The sequence below is a fragment of the Bolinopsis microptera genome, chromosome 4 (genome assembly GCF_026151205.1).
Source record: "Bolinopsis microptera isolate Bmic1 chromosome 4, MBARI_Bmic_1.0, whole genome shotgun sequence".
Classification (NCBI taxonomy): Eukaryota; Metazoa; Ctenophora; class Tentaculata; order Lobata; family Bolinopsidae; genus Bolinopsis; species Bolinopsis microptera.
Genome location: NC_087075.1, coordinates 9029731 through 9049617, shown reverse-complemented (window position 1 = coordinate 9049617; position 19887 = coordinate 9029731). Strand labels below are relative to the sequence as shown.

The window sequence follows — 19887 nt, the reverse complement described above, 5'->3', positions numbered from 1 at the left end:
TTATCTCACGGATAGTGAAAGAAGTGGAAAGAGCACCGTGCAGAGGGAATGGCGCGCCAGGTAATGCCACTGCAAGCTGGTGCTCGTTTAGCTCAACATTCATTCCACTATATAATATGTATTTCCACTGCATATATAGTGCAGATAAATGAAATAGCACCATATTATATATTCCACTATATAATATGTATTTCCACTGCATATTGATATATACTATATAGTGCAGATAAAGGAAATAGCACCATATTATATATTTCCGCTATATATTTTATTTAGGTTCGGTTCAAGCAGCTTCAGTGGAGAGGTTAATTCAGTCAATAAGCTAAAACTCCTATTGTTAAGTTCATGAATAAATGTAGTGATATTATATCTTGCAAAATGCAAATATGGCGATACAGTGAAATTCAATAATGTCAGGAAATGTTGGGAAATATTATAATTATGTTAAACCTCTTATATACACACATAACATCACAAATAATCACAAATAGTTACATATTATTATTTATTTTATTTTATTCTACACAGTTTGACTGTAATCGTTATGGGATTTTCACATATGGTTTTAATGTGTGATATTTGATAGGTGAATTTACAGCTGCAATCAATTAATTACATAATAAATGAATTAGTTAAATAATTAATTGGTTAAATAATCAATCTAATAACCTTCACATAATCCCCATAGAATAACCAAAACTAGAAAGTTATTCAATGAACAACCTGAGTCAAATAACAAATAATCTCTGTTTAAATATCGATATTAGCCCTCAGCAACCAACATCCGTTAATTGAAATTCTTAAATCCGTATTATCGACCCAAAGATAAGTCACTTGAAACAGATTGATCAAAAATGCTTTAATTTCAAACTGACTGTTTGTTAGCCGATAATAATCTCAAAGTTCATATTCTAGTAAAGACCTTTTCTCTAATTATGGATAAAACCCGAAATCTGACGGACCTGCCCTGACCTCTACATGGTCTACACATACAGTCCACTATAACAGTTAAAACCCGACTCACCGGGCTTTTTCTCAGATACCCCGATAGTGATAATTTACATGCATTTACTGCAAATCAAAACCACGTGGTAAATTCTCTTCCCCGGAAAACCCGGTTTATCGCGGTTAAACTGTATAATCCTGACACTAGTATACACATAATCCTGCCACTAGTATACACATAATCCTGCCACAAGTATACACACAATACACATAATCCTGCCACTAGTATACACATAATCCTGCCACTGGTATACACATAATCCTGCCACTAGTATACAAACAATCATGCCACTAGTATACACATAATCCTGCCACTAGTATACACATAATCCTGCCACTGGTATACACATAATCCTGCCACTAGTATACACATAATCCTGCCACTAGTATACACATAATCCTGCCACTAGTATACACATAATCCTGCCACTAGTATATTGATATTGTCAATAAATTGTAAAACCACACACATAACGGGTTAGCTAATACTATAATAGATCTGGATACTAGTGGGGGTTGTATTTGCTTTGACACGTGACAGTGATTCTGGGATTCGATTGGTCAATGCTGGAAGCTGATTGGTTAATACCTTTCACGTGTCAGTAAACATTTCCACAAGCATCTCGATCTGTAACAAAGCTAAAAGGAGGAGTTTATCAATACGGGAACCGTCCGTATAACTTTAGCTGTAAAGCTTAAGCATACCACACATTTAACCAGTTTTATAATGTCTGAATACAAGTGCTAAACATTAATTACACATTTGCGAAGATTTCAAAGTGTGACATTGTTGTAACACTCTTGTGACACTGTTTTGACACTCTTGTGACACTTTTGTGACACTCTTGTGACACTCTTGTAACGCATCTATTAGCTGTTATTCAGAGTTGTTAAGTTTCATTTTGCTTCCAATTGTTGATGCGTGTTCGTAAGAGTTACTAAGAGTCACTAAGAAGCTAAGAGTCACTAAGAGTCACTCAGTGTCACTAAGTGTCACTAAGTGTCACTAAGTGTCACTAAGAGTCACTAAGTGGTACTAAGTGTCACTCAGTGTCACTAAGAATCACTAAGAGTCACTAAGAATCACTAAGAGTCACTAAGAGTCACTAAGAGTCACTAAGAGTCACTAAGTGTTGGAAGTGTTACGGTGTCGCTACTTTGGTAGTGTTAGATTTATGGTAGTGAATGTTGAGCCATGTCTCTCCTATTCGTTTCCAAACTCTGCTTTCGTTAGAGTGTATTGAGTAGATTGTATTGGTCCTGAGGTGAAGGAAATTGGAAAATTAATAGCTTAACTTATAGATAACATCTAAATGATGTATAACATTTCAATAATAATACAGTAAACCCAGATTTAAAGCGGAATTTGGGGAAATGAAAAATTTGCGGTAAATCGGGTTTTGCGGTAAATCGGGTTTTTGATTGTTCACATAATGTACTTAAAGCCCTCATTTTGGGAAAGAAGATTATCGCGCGGTAAATCGGGATTTGCAGTAGTTCAGAGTATGATAAATGGAAGTTTTCCTGTAGATGATATTAACTTCAGTAATATGTATTATGTAACAATTAAGGCCCTAGATATACGGTGTGTAACACGTCACGTAATGTGTTACGTGTCGTCTAGCTAGGACCAGAGAATATTACAGTACATAAGAAATAAAAAACACTAAATTTATAGTGAAACAGGGGTGAAATGAAACAAAAAGTAATTGGACAAAAATATGCTGACAATAAAAACATCGCAATACTATGTACTTAATAAATAATTAACTACTTTTTCACTGTTTTTATTATTAATCACTACTTAATTACTGCTTTATATTATCTATTCTACTCACGAAGTATCAGCTTTCTGGCATATCCTAACGTAGGCGATAACAGCAGACTCGGGGCTCAGCATCGTGACTTGTGGATCCATTATGAGGGTCTTGTGAGGTGAAGTAGTCGTAGCTGGAGTGTTACAAGGTGTTACTTAAAGTGTTACTTTAAGTGTAACCGAGCTGTACTTAAAGTGTTAATAATTAGTGTTGCTAATTGTTACTAAATGTCAGTAATTATCAGTAACTGTTCATGTTACTAATATAAGTGTCATTGAGTGCTACTTTAAATTTGGGAACCTTTTACACTGCACCCATATTTTCAGATAGTAGTCTAGATCAGTAGCTAGCATTATCTACTAGGGGTAAGATTGTTTTGAAAATATGATAGTGTAATTAATTAATTAATTAATTGTTTAACTTACTTTCAAAATAAAAGCGCTGGAACTCCAAGCCTTTGATCATGTGACCGTGGCCTTGCGGCTCAAACCCTGTTATACTAGGGTGACACAGCTTCCTGAAATAGGTCCTTATCAACGGTATTACAACAGTGTGACAACAGTGTCACAACAGTGTGACAACAGTGTCACAACAGTGTGACAACAGTGTCACAACAGTGTCACAACAGTGTCACAACAGTGTCACAACAGTGTCACAACAGTGTCACAACAGTGTCACAACAGTGTCACAACATTGTCACAACAGTGTGACAACAGTGTCACAACAGTGTCACAACAGTGTCACAACAGTGTCACAACAGTGTCACAACAGTGTCACAACAGTATCACAACAGTGTCACAACAGTGTCACAACAGTGTCACAACAGTGTCACAACAGTGTCACAACAGTGTCACAACAGTGTCACAACAGTGTCACAACAGTGTCACAACAGTGTCACAACAGTGTCACAACAGTGTCACAACAGTGTCACAACAGTATCACAACAGTGTCACAACAGTGTGACAACAGTGTGACAACAGTATCACAACAGTGTCACAACAGTGTCACAACAGTGTCACAACAGTGTCACAACAGTGTCATAACAGTGTCACAACAGTGTCACAACAGTGTCACAACATTGTCACAACAGTGTCACAACAGTGTCACAACAGTGTCACAACAGTGTCACAACAGTGTCACAACAGTGTCACAACAGTGTCACAACAGTGTCACAACAGTGTCACAACAGTGTCACAACAGTGTCACAACAGTGTCACAACAGTGTCACAACAGTGTCACAACAGTGTCACAACATTGTCACAACAGTGTCACAACATTGTCACAACAATGTCACAACAGTGTCACAACAGTGTGACAACAGTGTGACAACAGTGTGACAACAGTGTGACAACAGTGTGACAACAGTGTGACAACAGTGTCACAACAGTATGACAACAGTGTCACAACAGTGTCACAACAGTGTCACAACATTGTCACAACAGTGTTACAACAGTATCACAACAGTGTCACAGCAGTGTGTTAAGGTTAATTTATGAGAAATTAACGAGTAATTAACAAATAATTAACACTTACGAGTAATTGATCCAGTCTCTCTTAACCTCGTAGTCTAACAACTGTTGTGTGAGGTGTTGTATCTCAGCTGCTTCCGGGCTATCTTCTCCCGCAAACGAACCTGTATATCATCAATTAGTTAGTTTATCAATAAACTAATATTTGATTAATAAACTAATTGAGTCATTACGTTGAATGATTTGGAGATTGTTTGTTAGTCACATATTATAAGTAACGTGTTGTTCAATAGACCATCTGCTAGTGGAATTAACTAACTTTCAAGTCTCAACAATTGAATTATTAATTGGTATATGAATTAATTGATTACTGTAATTTTAATTGGTATTAAATACTGCTACAGTTCGTTTGATAAAGCACAATAACTGTGTAAGTGTAACGTTTATATTAGACTGATAGTTATATTGTAGGCAACGAGAATTAAAATAAGAATTAAAATAAGCTCTGCAAACATTGCCTTGCTATCGTATAATTAAATCATGTGTCTACTGTCACAGAACATTTACACAGTGATCGCAAAACACAAGCTCTTTAGTGTAACTCTTTGGTGCAAATTAAGTAAGTACTCGATCACATAATTGCACAATTACGTTATAGAGTGGAGTTATCATAATCACTCTTGTATTAACATTTAACACATCACGTTGGGACGGTGGGTTTATTTTTCTTCCTCCTATTGCTCGTTCAAGAACATTCCACATTGAATTACTGTCCGAGCTCATGTTACACACAGCACATACCAGAGGGTGACCTAATATTGTGAATTAGGACTGTGCTTTTGTTGTGAGAGCTGCTGTGTTGTGTTTCGTAATTAGGGACATTAGTTTTTTAGTAGGAGATCTGTCGATAGTTTTACTCTACTCCCTTTTTTATTTATGTGGTGAAAAGAAAGTTAACGTTTTGTATTCGATGATCATAAAAGACTAATCTTCGATTTCTGAACCTTTGTTTTGACGACATTTTTCCCGCGGTTGGGGTGCAAATACCCTGTTATACGCAGGAGAGGTAAGTAACAAATACCCTGCCAGGAAGCGTTATAAGCAGGAGGGGAGGTTGGGAGGGAGGGGTAATCTGCATACCATTAATAAACTAATTAAATCAAGTTGAATCAATGGGATATTGTTAATTAGTCGCTTGTACCTTTGATTTGTTTTAAATTTCTAAAACTTCTACAATGATCTTCATTCTTTCATTAGATAATGTCTCCTGGATCACGTAAGAAATACATAGAAAACATCGGAAGGAAGATTTTGGAGAAACATTTCCAGAACAAAGATGATACTTGTAAACCAATGATGGTACCACCCATACCAGACTCTAGATTTATAGACAAGCTCCCAGAAGATGTTGTGTTACGAGGACAAGATGGATACGAAGAAGAAGTCAAGGTATTCAGATGTTTCGAGGAGATTAAGAGGCCCTTTACTGTGCTGCATCATGTGGAGTACACGCATGAACAGTACTCAGCATTCAAGCCTGATCACCAGTGTAACCAGAAGAATTGTTGGGGGTTAGATAAGCATCCGTGTCATCTAATGAAGAAAAATGATGAAGGAGAAACCGATTTTGTGGTTTTAGGCGAGTATTTCATAGCAGTTTTTGAGGTGAAAGGACTCTCTGTTGCCAAATATGAGACTTGCTGTTCAAAGTTAATTTCTGAGTGCAGTATCCGGAGAAGCGATATTTCTTCCTCCGTGCAGAATAAGAATACTGACAAATTCGAGGCTTGTCGTGACGATGGGTTGCGACAAAGAAAAAGAATAGTGGAACTCGTAAAATCAGTGGACTCGACACTGGACGTGTACGAGTTTACTATTTTCAGTAACATCAATCAAGACGAAGTTGACGAACAATATTTGTCAGATAAAACTCTGCTGTTCAGTGGAGATCTGAACAATTTTACGGCATGGTTTGACACTAACATTCCCCCACAAGTCGGTGATGAAGATGTGAACAGAGACATGGTGGCAGTTAAATGCTGCCTCCTCGGATTGTGGTGTATAAACGCAGATAACAAGTGGACAGATACAACATGTAGCTTGTCCTATTGTATCAACGATATTAATGATAAACTCAGAAGAGCTCTTGTAACCAAGAAGTTAGTTGATGAGGAGGTAACTGAACAAAGCCGATCGTGTGGTAAAAATAGGAAACAAAAGAAAAAACAGGTGAAAGAGAAGAATTACCCTGAAAATAATGAGATGGTGGATGCACCTGACATATTCAAGAAGTACCTAAGAGTCAAGAGTGTGACGAAAGATCAGCTGGGAGTATTTAATAGTAACGAGAGATTTCTTTTTGTTAACGGTCCTGCAGGATCTGGAAAGACTATTGCAATGATGGGAAAAGTGATTAACCTCGCTCTCACATCACCAGAGAAGAGGATACTTATTTTGTTAGTAGGAGAGGATTCCGATCCAGCATTTGAATATCACATGCAACTATTGAACGATATCACACATATTACGTGTGAGACAATAACGTACAGAGCGAGCAAAGAAGAAGGTGATATCAGTGATAGGTTGGTGAAAGCACACGTATTATTATCAAAACAGCTGTCTGATAGCACCAGTAAAATCATTTTATTGATATTTGACGATTGTTTGACTGAAAGTATGCACGATTTGATAACGACATATGATTACGTTTTCTGTGATGATTATCAGAAAATCTTTGATTATATCGTAAGGGATACTGTATCAGAACCAGGAACTGCTCATAAAAATATCATATCTGAAGGACTAATTCCTGTTTTAAAAAACAGTGATACAAATAATACTAGTATCTGGATATTGTGTGATGACGGACAATCTTTCTATGATAAGCTTAAACATGCGAGACCTGAATTTATTGCAGTTAAAACGAGTGATGATGAATTCAGAAATTATTTTGTTAACTCTCAATTATCAGTTAACCTGAGAAACACATATGAAATATCAGAGGTGTTGTCAATCATAAGGGAACACTACGAGAAAATCGATTATACCGGGACCCGGTCAGTAAAGTTACCAGAACACAAGAAAGGCCATTTTCTTCGTGGTAGTAAACCTGTCATCTATCTGTTAAAAGGTAATGAAACTACTACCTGGACAGATATTCTGATCAGAGAGCTGGATAAACTAAGAGGATCTAACAGCTGCCTTAAAAACAAGGATATCACAGTTTTAGTCAGTGCAGAGGATGCTGATGAGTGGAAACATATGAGGGATACTGTTAACAGTGTGGTAGAGAGATTTACCACTACTGACAACACAATACCGGTGAAAACTACATGGAGCTGTGTGTCAGCAGAGTGGGCTGCTGTTATCTGTATCCGCAGATACAGTACATATAGCACTACAGTTACACTACCTGATAACAGTGAGAAGGAGGTATCACCCAGTTACTTTATTCCTGAACTTTACAATGTCATATCCAGAGCTAGAGTGTACTCAACAGTGATCCTATTTGATTACAGACAAAACGATGAACGATGTGACTATGATGATAAACTTTTAGATGAACTAAGAGAACGTGGTGATGTGTGTAAAATAATAGACATAGAACCACCTTAAACTTCTGAAATTGTTGTATTTAAAGATCTGCTGCTGCAATTACTACTTTTACAAGACATAGACTCAAAGGCTATTTTACCAAATGATGTTCCTGGTTCTGATTTCTCCTCATGTAAAAGTATTAATAATGATAAGACATGTGTGCAATAATTGGACGCTAATAGTAATACGATTTCAAACAAATATTCAGTAGTAGTACAGCTAGTATAGGGGAGGGGGTTTGGAATAGATTGCCATTATTTCTACAAAACAGCCATGATTAAAGTGGACATCTGACTTACTAAACGTCCCCAAATGTATGTGTAACTAGCTGGAAATTAGGTTTCAAATCGTATTACAGTTGTTTAGGGTGTAAAGATAAAACTTGTTTGATAGCATTATAGCTCTCTTTCGTAGATGAAAATAATTGAATAAATATTATTTGATATTATCACCGGACTGTGCTACAAAATAAAATGGGGGTCGCGCTTGCCAGCACTAAGATGTTTAGTCAGGCACTTTGATCATTGTCTTGTGACGAAATTTTCTATTTTTACATATTATATAAGGAATTATCACACAGTTAGCATGTACTGTTGTAACCTCGGTTTTTTAATCAATGCAACGTTACAGCAACGTGACTTTTATAACTTTATACATAAATTGTATTTTAAAATATTTATTGTGTTGTGATTTTTTTATGAATTACCACACGGTTAGTTTGTAGTATTTAAGTGGGTGTCCAACGTTTCAGTAACGTGATAGTAGTAATCTTAAAAACATACAAAATGTATGAACATGTAATGTTGCCGTGATTTTCGTTTTACAAAGGAACACATGAAATATTACTAACGAGTTCCCCCAAAACATTACAGTTACAAAAACTTCTCCCCGACAAAAACTCGGGGTTCTTAGGGAAAAGTAGCAGTACAGATTTACAGTGATTTTATTTACAATGAAATGAACAAATTTTCTTGACATTGAAATTATTTTCTTTGGGTTCCACATTGATATGATGGATTTAAAATGAGTATAATTCTTCGTTTTTATTATTTCATTGCCTGAAATTAACCAATTCTTATCATAACAACCAGCAGTTACCATGGTAACCACTTGATAACAACTGAGTAACCACTTGGTAACCACTTAGTAACCACTCAGTAATCAGTAGTTACCATGGTAACCACTTAGTAACCAGTAACCACTAGCAACCATGGCCATGGTAACCACTTAGTAACCACTTAGTAACCACTAAGAAACCATGGTAACCAGTTAGATATACGATATAACGGTATTCACCTGGTAAACTGATAGGTTGTTCTGCGATGAGATCTGTTATAATGTCTCCAGCATCTTTAGGCTTCTTAGTGAATATCCCTGAAAGAGGACTGTAATTAAAATAAATAACACAGTATTTCAGTGATCCACGTGACACTTAACACGTGACACTTAACACGTGACACTTAACACGTGACACTTAACAGGTAACATGGGTTTATCACACTTATTTAAAAGTTAACTTATTAATATTATTTAATTTCATCATCAGTATTTCTGTCAGTGTAAGAAAAAGTAAAGTCCTGACTCTCTTGAATTGTATTTTAAGATACAAGTTATTTCTTCATTATTATTGTTATTGCATTTTAAGTTCCAAGCTCCAAGTCTTCCTCCCTGTCGTCATGTTTTGTGTACTTAACGTTTCAGTGAGTAAGTTTTACTTTAAAATAATTAGAAAAAGAATATTAACAGGTCGTAGTTTTTATGTTTACATATCACTGTCAATGAAAGTTTCCCCACAAAAAAGAGCTGAGAGCATTTTTCTCTCGAATTCTTTAAGACCCACTTTTTAAAATGCTTTTAGACATGTTGCTCTGGTGTCGCCCATTCTCCACCGTGAGTCGTGTGTCAGACACCTTGGTGACCAGTTGTAACCTAGGTAACCACTTGGTAACCGGTTGGTAACCAGTTGGTAATCACTTAGTAACCAATTAGTGGTCACTTAGTAACCAGTAAGTTGCTAGATGATTAGAATGATCGTGTCAGTTCTACAGCTAAGCTTTTAGTTGGGATCATTTTCTGCTGTAAGTGTTCCAACTTTTGTGACGACGACTTTTGTGACGACAACTTTTGTGACGACAACTTTTGTGACGACGACTTTTGTGACGACGTTTCAGGACTTTCCACAGCTACTACAGGTTTTGAGGTTTTAATTTGATAGAACCATGAACTAAAGCAATAACTGATAACTGATAACTGGGAGTTTACCAAAACTTTATATTCCAAGCATAACAATCACAGAACTGGACGGAAACCAAAATACTACTTTATATGTTTTGTTCGGGAATCGGGAGGGAGGAGGGGTGGTGATAAAATGCTACTTTATATGTTTTGTTTGGGAGGGAGGATTATGAGATTATCGTAGTGAATTACTGTACTTTGAATTTACTATGAACGTACCATTACGTTAAAATGCCATTTTAATTATTAACCAAGGATAACAGATCATCAGCTGGAGATTGGTACAAGATAAATAACGAGGAGAGCAAGTGTAGGTAAATTACAGGGTAAGATGTACTCGATAAGTAATTATGTAATTATGTAATTAGTCATTATCAAGCACATTACCGATAATTAACACGTGATGGAGCTTCATAGAACTTCCAGGGAGCACGTGCTAATCTGTTATTACCACGTGCTAACTGCTAATGAGACATTAGTTGCAAGTCAGTTGTCAAGCCTAACCCCACAACCCCCCCCCCCCCCCCCCCCCCCCCCTAGGCCATAGTGTGTGATGGGAGTGGTTCAGAACAGGATATATTTTTTAAGTTCGACACTTTCCCACGGTTCATCAGATTTTAATTTTGGGACTAGTGCAGAATAAAAGCTTCAAAAATGCGACTGTAAAACGCTAATTCTAAACAACTAAACACATCCCCGGAGAGTATACAGGTAAAAGCTATCAGTCCATCAGTTACTGATCAAAGAGATTAGCAAAACTCTAAAGAGGACCCGTAAGCCCTGAAGTGGGCAGGCATGGCTCCAGCTCAAAATCTTTGGTGGGTGCGCACTCACCCGCACCTACACGGTGGAGCCATGCCTGGAAGGGGAACTGGGATGTATGGAGGAGTTATCTGGTAGAGAAAGGAGTTAGTTCCGGGCTGGGAGCCGTACATGGTTGTGGTACACAGTGGGCATGAAAATCTAAAAGAAGCAACAATTAGGGTAACCCAGAGAACAGTGAGAACAGTGCAGTGTGTATAACAATACCGTGTTCTCACTCATCGTAATATAATGGGGCCCGAGAGCACAACGACTTGTATAGACTAATCTGAATAACAATGTCTACACAATATTCATAATCTACACAGGCATCTACTTAACAATGTCTGCACAATCTTCATAATCTACACAGGCATCTACTTAACAATGTCTACACAATATTCATAATCTACACAGGCATCTACTTAACAATGTCTACACAATACTCATAATCTACACAGGCATCTATTTAACAATGTCTACACAATATTCATAATCTACACAGGCATCTACTTAACAATGTCTACACAATATTCGTAATCTACACAGGCATATACTTAACAATGTCTACACAATATTCGTAATCTACACAGGCATCGTTGGCGGGGAAAAATTGGGGTCCGCAGAAAAGTTGGGGTCCGCAGATAAGTTTTCAAAGGTCACACAATTATAATAATTGTAAAGCCTCATTTAATTTGAAGGGAATGAAATGGCCGCGGGGTTTTACTAAACGGAATTCCACCTCAACACCTCTAGTCTTTAAGTTATAGTTTAAAAGTATTTTCTATCAAGTTGAACAAGGACACCCCTAGCTGTTAATAAGGTTTTAACACTAGCTTGAAAAGGGGTTGCTTATTAGGGGTCGTTTAAATATTACCAACCAGCATGTCTAAAAGCTTAAAATCAAGCTTACGTAAAATTTGAACCGTTCGTACAAACCAAAAACAGTTAAAAGGAAAAACAGGGAAACACAGCAGCACAAAACCAAAAACACCACAACAAAATAGCAAAGTAAACAAATTAACTCACACTGTAACATTATAGAAGTGGTATTCTGTATTCCTACTCACACACGCACACACACTTTGTAACAATCCAGCCATATAACACGTGCGTTTAAAAGGTATAATTATTCTTAATTTGTAATAGTTTAGGTTAATGACCGCGACTCACTCCCTCTGCGGGCATAATGGCACACTGTAATCCAGACGGAAGATAATATCCGACTTTTCGAGATCTAGATAACATTTGGGTGGGATAATTGTCGTGAGCTGAATTTGGGGAAGTGGGTTATTTCGGGATATTTTGGTTGAGATCCCACACAGTATCTGATCAATTGAGTTAAATTGGGTGGTACGAGGCTCAGTGTGCCACTCAACAGTCCGTTAACGGACAGTAATTGGGAGGTTAATTAGATGATTAGTTAATTAGACGATCATCGGAGGAGGTTAATTGAGGTGGAATTGTGAGGAGGTATAAACAAGGGAATGACACAGAGTCTAGGTTAGAAATATGTTTTGTTAGGAGGAACTTTTGAAATTTGATGATATTGGGCGGTGTGATGAATTAACCCTGTTGGACCAATGTGACATATATGTGACAATAACAAAATAAAGTGCTGCATTGTTTTAACGCGCGGAGATAATGCAAACCCGATGGCAATTTCAGTTCAAAAAACTAGTAATCGCGCGTTCCGTAAAGCATACAAATACAAGGTAATATCATACACGATCGCACGGCGAGCTCGCTGAATGAAATGGGTATAATTGCTTTTGCAATATACCTAGACTACAAATGTAGTTTTTAATCAGCAAAACACAAGCTGCCCCAAATTGGAGTCTTCATACTTTAAAATAACACTCTATATTAAATCCAGTTGTCTGGAAGAGGTTTTCCTGAGGTATGTCACGTTTCTTGGCAGGATATCATCTTCATTGTTAAAGTGAGTCCGTGAGTGACTGGGTTGCTAAATTGCAGTGGCTCTGTTAACGCAATGGTGCAAGAAACCACGTGTTCTGTAACTAATGCAATGTAATACTGTCGCCTCCTTCCCCTGACTACATCCCCCCCCCCCCCCCCTCTGTAACGAATGCACAGCAATACTGTAGCCTCCTTCCCCCGGCTACATCCCTCCCCCCCCCCTCTGTAACTAAGCCACAGTAATACTGTCGCGCCTCTCCTTCCCCCGGCTACAGTATCATTGTCACGTGTCACAACAAATTCACCTTCCCATCGGTATTTAGGTCAACCAGTACTGCGCCAGGTAAACTGTGATGACTGTTATTACCAATACAAGATTTTGTTACTTAGGGGTGCCAGTACTTCAAACACAACACCAGTACTCTGTGTGTTATAAAAACAAATCGTCCGCTTTCTTGGTGTCTAAACTTAGGTCTGTTATTTCCTAAGTATAGTCTAGAATTTACTTAAACTTAGGTCTGTTTGAATTATGGAGGTCACGGTTGAATAAACATTCGTCAGCAATTAACCAACACAGTATAAACTTAACAACAGTGTAGCTAACACCACTGTAGATAACAAGGATTTGTTAGTAGGTTAAACTTGTTTGTACTTTGTAGACTTCAGTCCTGAACAGTTGTATTTATTTTTATTTTTGTTAGTAATTAACACATTTTTTCAGGGGTTTGCTTTTTATTTTTTATATTGCCGTTTTGATTTGCAAGTAGGGCTACTGACCAGCGATAAAGATTTATAATACGGATAATTATTAATTAATACTAAAATACTTGTTTCATTGTGTCCCTGCAAATTCACTGTTCAAATATCATTTACATATCATTCAAATATCATACAAATTGTATTCAAATATAATTTAAATCTTATTAAAATTTTATTAAAATATAATTTAAACATTATTATATTAAAACACAAACCTGCCAGAGAGTTAGTTGCCAGGACCGTAGTCAGTATTGCTCCCTTTAATTTTCTTCGAGCGTTGAATTTCTTCAGACCGTCTATTGTTTGTTGTCTGTGAAGTTTGGACGCTACTCTGTCTCTATTCTGTGAACCAATCAGGAGTTAGTATTACTCTCACGTGAAATATAGACAAACAACCAGGAGTTAGTATAACTGTTGGAGACCGAACACAACAAAGCTACAACGCATCTGCAGTGAATACAATTTACTATATTACTTTATTTTATTTGAACATAAAGTCTTTGCCTAAAATGTAACTATCAGTCTAATATAAACGTTACGCTTACACAGTTATTGTGCTCTCACAAGGTTCAATATATACCCCACATCATTTTATTTGAACATGAATTTTAAGGTTTTCATTTGACTAGCTGCACTTTATTTTACCCCATTTTACCCAGTTTTATCCCCATTTAACGCTTTTTTACTGGATGTTTCGTATCATTTTTGTTGAGGAGTTTTTTAGATCTTTCGGTTGATCCGAAAGTTGATGATAGAGAGGGATAATTCACTTGTGGCCTAGAACAATAATTAACAATAATTGTTAATCAACGATTTTAAAAATCAATATTAACAAAATGTCCAAATAAATGACTTTATAATAATATGTTTATATAACGTTAATATCAATTAATTTCCATATTGATAAGATGACTGTGTTATTTTACCTACAGCACAATATAACATATTATTATCTCAACTCTGATCAATTATCATAATAAAATAATCGTAGATAAGGACAATACGCTCAGAAGTTTAAGATGGTTCTATGTCTATTATTCTACACAAATCACGACGTTCTCTTAGTTCATCTAAAAGTTTATCAGTATATTCACATACGTTTCGTCTGTAATCAAATATGATCACTGTTGAGTACACTCTTGCTCTTGATATGGCAATGTAAAGTTCAGGAATCAAGTTACTGTATATTACCTCCTTCTCACTGTTATCAGGTAGTGTAACTGTAGTGCGCTGTGTCCTGTGTCTGCAGATACAGATAACAGCAGCCCACTCAGCTGACACACAGCTCCATGTACCATCCGCCGTTATAATTTTGTTGTCAGTAGTGTTAAATCTCTCTACCGCACTGTCAACAGTATCCAACACATGCTTATCATCACCATCTGTATTGACTAAAACTGCGATATCCTTATTTTTAAGGCAACTGTTAGATCCTCTTAGTTTATCCAACTCTCTGATCAGAATATCTCTCCAGGTAGTAGTTTCATAACCTTTTAACAGATAGATGACAGGTTTACTACCACGAAGAAAGTGGCCTTTCTTGTGTTCTGGTAACTTTACTGACCCAGTCCCGGTATAATCGATTTTCTCGTAGTGTTCCCTTATGATTGACAACACCTCAGATATTTCGTATGTGTTTCTCAGGTTAACTGATAGTTGAGAGTTAACGAAATAACTTCTGAATTCATCATCACTCGTTTTAACTGCAATAAATTCAGGTCTCACATGTATAAGCTTATCATACAAAGATTGTCCGTCATCACACAGTATCCAGATACTAGTATTATTTGTATCGCTGTTCTTTAACACTGGAAGTAGTCCTTCAGATACGATATTTTTATGAGCAGATCCTGATTCTGTGTTAACATCACTAATGATAAAATCAAAGAGTTTCTGATAATCATCACAAAAAACGTAATCATATTTCGTTATCAAATCGTGCATACTTTCAGTCAAACAATCCTCAAATATCAATATAATGATTTTACTGGTGCTATCATACAGCTGTTTTGATAATAATAGGTGTGCTTCCACCAACCTATCACTGATATCACCTTCTTCTTCGCTCACTTCTTCTTCGCTCACTTCGTCTCTGCTCACTCCGTACGTTATTGTCTCACACGTAATATCATGTTTGATATTGTTCAATAGTTGCATGTGATGTTCAAATGCTGGATGGTGATCAAATCCTGCTAACATAATCAGTATCCTCTTCTCTGGTGATGTGAGAGCGAGGTTAATCACTTTTCCCATCATTGCAATAGTCTTTCCAGATCCTGCAGGACCGTTAACAAAAAGAAATCTCTCGTTACTATTAAAGACACCCAGCTGATCTTTCGTCACACTCTTGACTTTTAGGTACTTCTTGAATATGTCAGGTGCATCCACCATCTCATTATTTTCAGGGTAATTCTTCTCTTTCAACTGTTGTTTCTTTTGTTTCCTATTTTTACCACACGATTGGCTTTGTTCAGCTATCTCCTCATCAACTAACTTCTTCGTTACAAGAGCGCTTCTGAGTTTATCATCAATATCGTTGATACAATAGGACAAGCTACATGTTGTATCTGTCCACTTGTTATCTGCGTTTATACACCACAATCCGAGGAGGCAGCATTTAACTGCCACCATGTCTCTGTTCACATCTTCATCACCGACTTGTGGGGGAATGTTAGTGTCAAACCATGCCGTAAAATTATTCAGGTGTCCACTGAACAGCAGAGTTTTATCTGACAAATATTGTTCGTCAACTTCGTCTTGATTGATGTTACTGAAAATAGTAAACTCGTACACGTCCAGTGTCGAGTCCACCGATTTTACGAGTTCCACTATTCTTTTTCTTTGTCGCAACGCATCGTCACGACAAGCTTCAAACTTGACAGAATTCGTATTCTGCACGGAGGAGGAAATACCGTTTCTCCGGACACTGCACTTAGAAATTAACTCTGAACAGCAAGTCTCATATTTGGAAACAGAGAGTCCTTTCACCTCAAAAACTGCTACGAAATACTCGCCTAAAACCACAAAATCGGTTTCTCCTTCCCTGTTTTTATCTGCTTGATGACAAGGGTGCACTTCTATTCCCCTCTTGCACTTCTTCTGGTGACACTGATGACTTGGACGGAAAACAGAATACTGTTCATGGGTATATTCCAACTGATGCAGCACAGTAAAGGGCCTCTTAATCTCCTCGAAACATCTGAATACCTTGACTTCTTCTTCGTATCCATCTTGTCCTTGTAACACAACATCTTCTGGGAGCTTGTCTATAAATCTAGAGTCTGGTATGGGTGGTACCATCATTGGTTTACAAGTATCATCTTTGTTCTGGAAATTTTTCTCCAAAATCTTCCTTCCAATTTCTTCTATGGTTTCCTTACGTAATCCAGGAGACATTATCTAATGAAGATCATTGTAGAAGTTTTTTTAAATAAAGAAATGAAATCAAAAGTATCAGCTTCAGGTCAAGCTAATGCCTGGAGAATAAACATTAGGCACCCAATACTTATTATATCTTTAAATTAGCCAAAACTGACAAGCAGAGGCCACCAAAGAGCTTGTGTTTTGCAATCACTGCGCAAATTTTCTGTGACAGTAGACACCTGATTTAATTATACGATAGCGGGGCAATATAATATACTAGAGAGCTCGTGGTCACATGGAGGAAGCTAATAGTATTCTTTGGTAATCAAGGTTTTATCGCATCAAAAAATATCCGTCACAACCGAAGATACAGCCGAATTAAATGTAAAACACTTCAAACACAAAGTAATTACCACAAAACCGATCAAAATGGCGCTCGCAAATCTTTGCACGTGCACATGCAACTTACTATTTTGTGTCTAATTTGCATGGGAGCATGGGGGCGGTCGTACATACAGACGACAAACAAACATAATCTTTTGAATTATAAGTAAGACTAGAGAGCCCGTGGTCACACGAGGAAGCTAATAGTATTCTTTAGTGGTCAGTTTTTATCGCATCAAAAACTATTCGTCACAACCGAAGATAAAGCCGATTAAAATGTAGCTCGCACTGAACACAACGTAATTATTACAAAACTGATCAAAATATCGCTCGCAAATCTTTGCACGTGCACATTTCAACACCGTTACCATGGTTACTATACAACTTCCTATTTCTCATCTGATTTGCACGTGGGTGGTCGTACATACATACAGAATAATTCTTTGAATGTTGATGATGATGCTTATATGAAACAAAATGAAAATCTCGAGTAGTGCCAAGATTTGGCACTACTAAAAATGTCCGTAATAACGAAATAAAACTCACCAAGTCTCACAACAAAACCAGGGTCCTTATCAACGATAATAGATAACGCTACGCGTGTAACATATTCTCCTAACTTCTAGTTGCTCTACGAATAAAAAAGACTCCACCGACGATTCCCTTATGACACTATCTTCAATGATGAATAAAACAGAATAGAATTCTTCACCGATCTGACCCTTCTACTTATCTATTTTACTCCTGTCCTATCTAAATTACTACTGCCTACAACAAAACAAAACAATACTGGATGTGCTGTACGCAACATGATATGATGGGGAGTGAGAACAATTCTACTCAGCACACTTATTTACACGTCGTTACAATCTTACATCTCCACCTAAATCTTGATGACGTCACGTGATATGTTGATGACGTCACGTGGTATGTTGATGACGTCACGTGATATGATGATGACGTAACGTGATATTGTGATAACATCACGTGGTATCTTGAAATTTTTTCTTTGGCCAGAAACTAGCCAGTTCAATTTTCCTTAGCAAGATATGAAGCTACATTAAATGGAAACATTTGATTGCAGATTTTCATAGTTGCATACACGTGTCTAGTTAAACTATTTCTCGAGGATGAAACAATGGTAACACCGGATATAACACTTTGTTAGGAGTTTAATTGCACGGTGTTTCTCAGTGAGGTGATAAAAAGTCATTCTCACATGTATATCTGTCACGTCATAGTTTGATGACGTCACTTGATATGGTGATGACGTCACGTGATCTGGTGATAATATCACGTGATATGATTATGATACTTAATAGCTGATTAATTTTTGGTGGCCAGATTCCATATATTCTTTCTGTCATGCGGTAGAATCAATTAGAAAAATAAAATTTTTGGGACAAATTTAAAATGTAAATTGGAAAATGATTATACAAGCGTTAATTCGTAAAATATTTTGTAAATTGTGATGATAGATATTATATTTATAATTGGTAACATAATCTAAATTATAAATAAATTGTTCTAAAAACATAAATCGAAATTCTGAAAATGTTGTGCTGCCTAATAAATTCCAGAAATTACTGTTAGTTATAGCTGAGCAGTAACAGTTTTGCGATAACTTATAATTGGACATATTATTATGTGGTTAATATGGTAAAAAACAACAATAATAAAATCTACGCTGAAAATATTTTAAATAGTATTAGTACTTATTTAAATGTAACAAATAATTCCATCTGAAAACGTTAATAATATATAATATAATGAATACAAATATGAAATATTTGGCAATATCATGGCTGAATATCACTATGTTAATTATATCAACATCTTTGGGTTCACGGATTGTTTCAGTCTAATGATAATTAATATTACATTGATAATTCCACAGGTATAAAATTAATAAATTCTGTCACCTAAAAATCAATTTAGGATTTTAGTGAGTTAAAGTAGTGTGATCAATGAAAATCACACCTGGTTTAATCGTGTTCTTTCATCACGTAGTGTGACATTAATTACCCTGCATACTTGAATTAATTACGCTGCATACTTGAATACTCTCTCTCACATACCAACTTTATATGACAATGCTGTAAGAACTCTTTCTCATAAAACTCCTTGTTAAGTTTGAAACATTAGATAACAAGTTCTGACAACACAACTTTCAGTTTTCACTATTCGTTTAACATCATTTCAATTTCTCACGGCACTCAATTATACTACACTTGTTCACACTCGCACGTGCACATATCAGTACCACACTCGCACGTGCACAGATCAGTACCACACTCGCACGTGCACATATCAGTACCACACTCGCACGTGCACAGATCAGTACCACACTCGCTCGTGCACATATCAGTACCACACTCGCACGTGCACAGATCAGTACCACACTCGCACGTGCACAGTTCAGTACCACACTCGCAGGTACACAGATCAGTACCACACTTGCACGTGCACAGATCAGTACCACACTCGCACGTGCACAGATCAGTACCACACTCGCACGTGCACAGATCAGTACCACA

General features: G+C 36.8%; 1 protein-coding gene across 2 annotated transcripts in view; it reads right to left on the bottom strand.

Annotated features, from left to right (window-relative positions):
* Positions 1 to 412: 412 nt before the first annotated feature.
* Positions 413 to 19887, bottom strand: part of LOC134813740 (calcium/calmodulin-dependent protein kinase type II subunit alpha-like) — a 56146-nt gene continuing 36671 nt past the window's right edge. For both annotated transcript variants that reach the window (XM_063821610.1, XM_063821611.1), the window contains exons 10-15: positions 13819 to 13945; positions 9185 to 9262; positions 4356 to 4455; positions 3248 to 3339; positions 2844 to 2955; positions 413 to 2265 (exon numbers count right to left, since the gene is read on the bottom strand). In XM_063821610.1, coding sequence (XP_063677680.1) covers positions 2148 to 2265; positions 2844 to 2955; positions 3248 to 3339; positions 4356 to 4455; positions 9185 to 9262; positions 13819 to 13945 — 627 coding nt within the window. In that variant the 3' untranslated portion in view covers positions 413 to 2147. The remainder of the gene's footprint in view (positions 2266 to 2843; positions 2956 to 3247; positions 3340 to 4355; positions 4456 to 9184; positions 9263 to 13818; positions 13946 to 19887) is intronic.